General features: G+C 57.8%; 1 protein-coding gene across 1 annotated transcript; it reads right to left on the reverse strand.

Annotated features, from left to right (window-relative positions):
* Positions 1 to 285: 285 nt before the first annotated feature.
* On the reverse strand, positions 286 to 2,254 carry H310_12813 (hypothetical protein). The gene is made up of 3 exons (XM_008880016.1): positions 1,778 to 2,254; positions 611 to 1,724; positions 286 to 546 (listed from the first exon to the last, which is right to left on the reverse strand). The coding sequence occupies exons 1-3, from the start codon at positions 2,200 to 2,202 to the stop codon at positions 391 to 393; spliced, it is 1,695 nt and encodes a 564-aa protein (XP_008878238.1). The 5' UTR covers positions 2,203 to 2,254; the 3' UTR covers positions 286 to 390.
* Between the last annotated feature and the right edge of the window lie 192 nt (positions 2,255 to 2,446).

A 2,446-nucleotide genomic window follows, 5' to 3' on the forward strand; every position in this document is an offset into this window, starting at 1 on the left:
GTTGCCTGTCTGGAAGTACTGTCGGCGCTGCAACACCTTGACCATCGCATCCAAGGCCAGTCCCCACTCGATCGCGGTCGCAACCAGGCGGATCCTCGACAGGGCGATCCAACATGATGGCATGAGGATGTGTCCATGCTTTTGCCACGGGCCACTTTGGTTCATGTCCCTCGATTGTGAACAGCGTGCGACGGCATTGCGCGGAGATGACCGCGTCGTGGCATCCATCACAGCGCAACGAGAGAACGACGTCCGTCGCGCGATGGGGACGTATCGGAACGCATGGCTCGACCGACGTGCGATTGCATGACCGAGCGCTGTGATCCGGCAGTCGTTTGGTTCATCAAATGGGGAAGACGTGACCATTCCTCTTATCGCTCCGAGGGCCACCTAGCGCCCACGAAATGTCGAATCCATGGGCGAGTAAGTAAATTGCTGGTACCGACAGTACCAGTTTTGGCTGGCGTGGCACGACCAGACATGAGGCGACGTGCCAGTGTCGGTGGCCATGTCGAGGCAAAACCCGGTATGGGCGACGTGGCGCAACTGGCGGGGAGTCCCATGCCCAGAGTTGGTTTCGATTGGTCGCGTCGCATGGCCACAAGTGGACTGCCCCGCCGTTCCATGGCTGGTACGCGTCAAGGTAGAGTCCACTCGTTCCCCACTCGATCGTTTGGTGCACGTGGTGGAATGTCCACGCGTGGCCGTTCGGTTGGAATGCGACCCGCCTCGTGGCAAGCACCGCTGTCAGCTGTCGACCGTGAAATGTACTCAACGTGGCGGATTCGATGACCAAGTCGAGCCACTGGTTCAAGTTGATCGAGTGGCACCACCACACGTGCACGGTGGAACCGTCCACGTCCAGGCACACGTTGGCGTGGGTTGCGTGGCGTACGTGGTGCTCGGCCATGTCGAGGATCCATTGCTGGTTGGCATTAGTCGATGAACACGGCCACAAGTGAACAGAATACTGCGACAGAGACGACGCGCTTGGATACGCGTCGACGCATCCTGCGGACCCTGAAGACAGCAACTGCGTCGTTGGGTCGTAGGTAAAAGGGGCCTCGGGCTTGGTCTCCGCGACGGTCAACGTGCCGTTCCATGGCGTAATGACTTTGTTCGGGCGAGTGACCAGTGTCACCGCGACCGGCGGAGGAGGCGCTGCGACATTGTTGTACTTGGAGCGTGGGTAGCTCAAATTGTTTGGGCCAAACACGAACGCCGACATGCTGAGTGTGTCGACGGGCGTGGGGACGAGGCCTCGGGCGCCGCTGCGGTCGCCCGACGCTTCCCAAAACATGATCCCACCCAGTTGATTCGCTTCAACATAGGTGGCTTTGGCAGCGATGCTGCGTGGGCTGTCGTACACGATGAGCTGACGAGTAGTCGCGCTGTACACAAACGCACTCTGCGTCGGGTCGTCGAACCGTTCGTCGCCGATGGGAATCGCGTTGTACTGCACCGGCATTCGTGAATGGCGAGTAGATGCCGCTGGTCTGGTTGAACACGCGGCCGTAGATTGGGGCGCCGACCACGAGTTTGGACGGCGGGCAATTGTTTTCGACGAAAACTTGACTGTACGGTCGACAGAGAGCTGGGCTGCTGGCGGGGCGGTTGGGTTTGCGTCCAAGTTGCTGTGGTATCCAGCCACGGGACTCCAATCCCCCATGAAATCGTACGTACAGCATGCATGGTTCGGGATCAAGCGAACGAGGCGGATGCGCCTTACGTCATGAGGTTGATGCTGTCAACGGTGCTGTAGATGGAAGACATGTACGGAATCCAAGCCGAGACGTCGTACCCTGGCGCTGCGATCGTGAGCTCGGTTGAATACGGCAACGCAGCTAACGCAGCCTTGAGCTGTCGCAACAGCGCAACAAAGTTGGCCATGTCCGATGCGGCAGGAAACTCCCAATCCAAGTCGATGTGGTCCAACCCCAAGTCTTCCACCAACTGGATCGTGGCAGCGACAAACGTGTCTCGGAGTGTCGGTGACGCAGCAATTGTGGATAGCGCGCCGCTTCCAGTGTACCCGGCAATGGACAACCCGACTTTCGTGGCGCGGTTCAACCTCTTAAGCGAGTTGGCTAGCCCCAAGTGGCCTTGCAGTTGTCCCGTCACGGAAGGATTCGGCTTTCCAAGCGAAGCCATCGGGTCCAGCAACGCCAGCGTCCCGTTCATATTAGGGAATGGCAAACGCATAGTTGAGGTGCGTGATGGACGTCCAGGCAACTTGGGTCATATCGAAGGAAGTTGTTGAGATTCGATGACGTCAACATTGAACGGTCAAGACCGAATCAACCCTGCCTGACGAAGAGACGAAGGAGTTCAATGACGGCATTGAACCAAGAGACGACAAGACATTGAAGGAACAGTAGAAGAGGAGATCAATTAGCAGACATAACTCCTCTAATCACTTTTGTTTTCGCCTTCTTGGACTTTGGTC

This window comes from Aphanomyces invadans (assembly GCF_000520115.1).
Source record: "Aphanomyces invadans strain NJM9701 unplaced genomic scaffold supercont1.43, whole genome shotgun sequence".
Lineage (NCBI taxonomy): Eukaryota > Oomycota > Saprolegniomycetes > Saprolegniales > Verrucalvaceae > Aphanomyces > Aphanomyces invadans.

Excerpts from the sequence above, each read along its gene's own strand:
- H310_12813 (XM_008880016.1), bottom strand. The coding sequence starts at position 2,202 with ATGCGTTTGCCATTCCCTAATATGAACGGGACGCTGGCGTTGCTGGAC. Across the intron at positions 1,725-1,777 it reads GACGTCTCGGCTTGGATTCC|GCGCATCCGCCTCGTTCGCT; the intron begins GTACATGTCTTC and ends TCATGACGTAAG. Across the intron at positions 547-610 it reads AGCCATGGAACGGCGGGGCA|TTGCGCCACGTCGCCCATAC; the intron begins GTCCACTTGTGG and ends ACTCCCCGCCAG.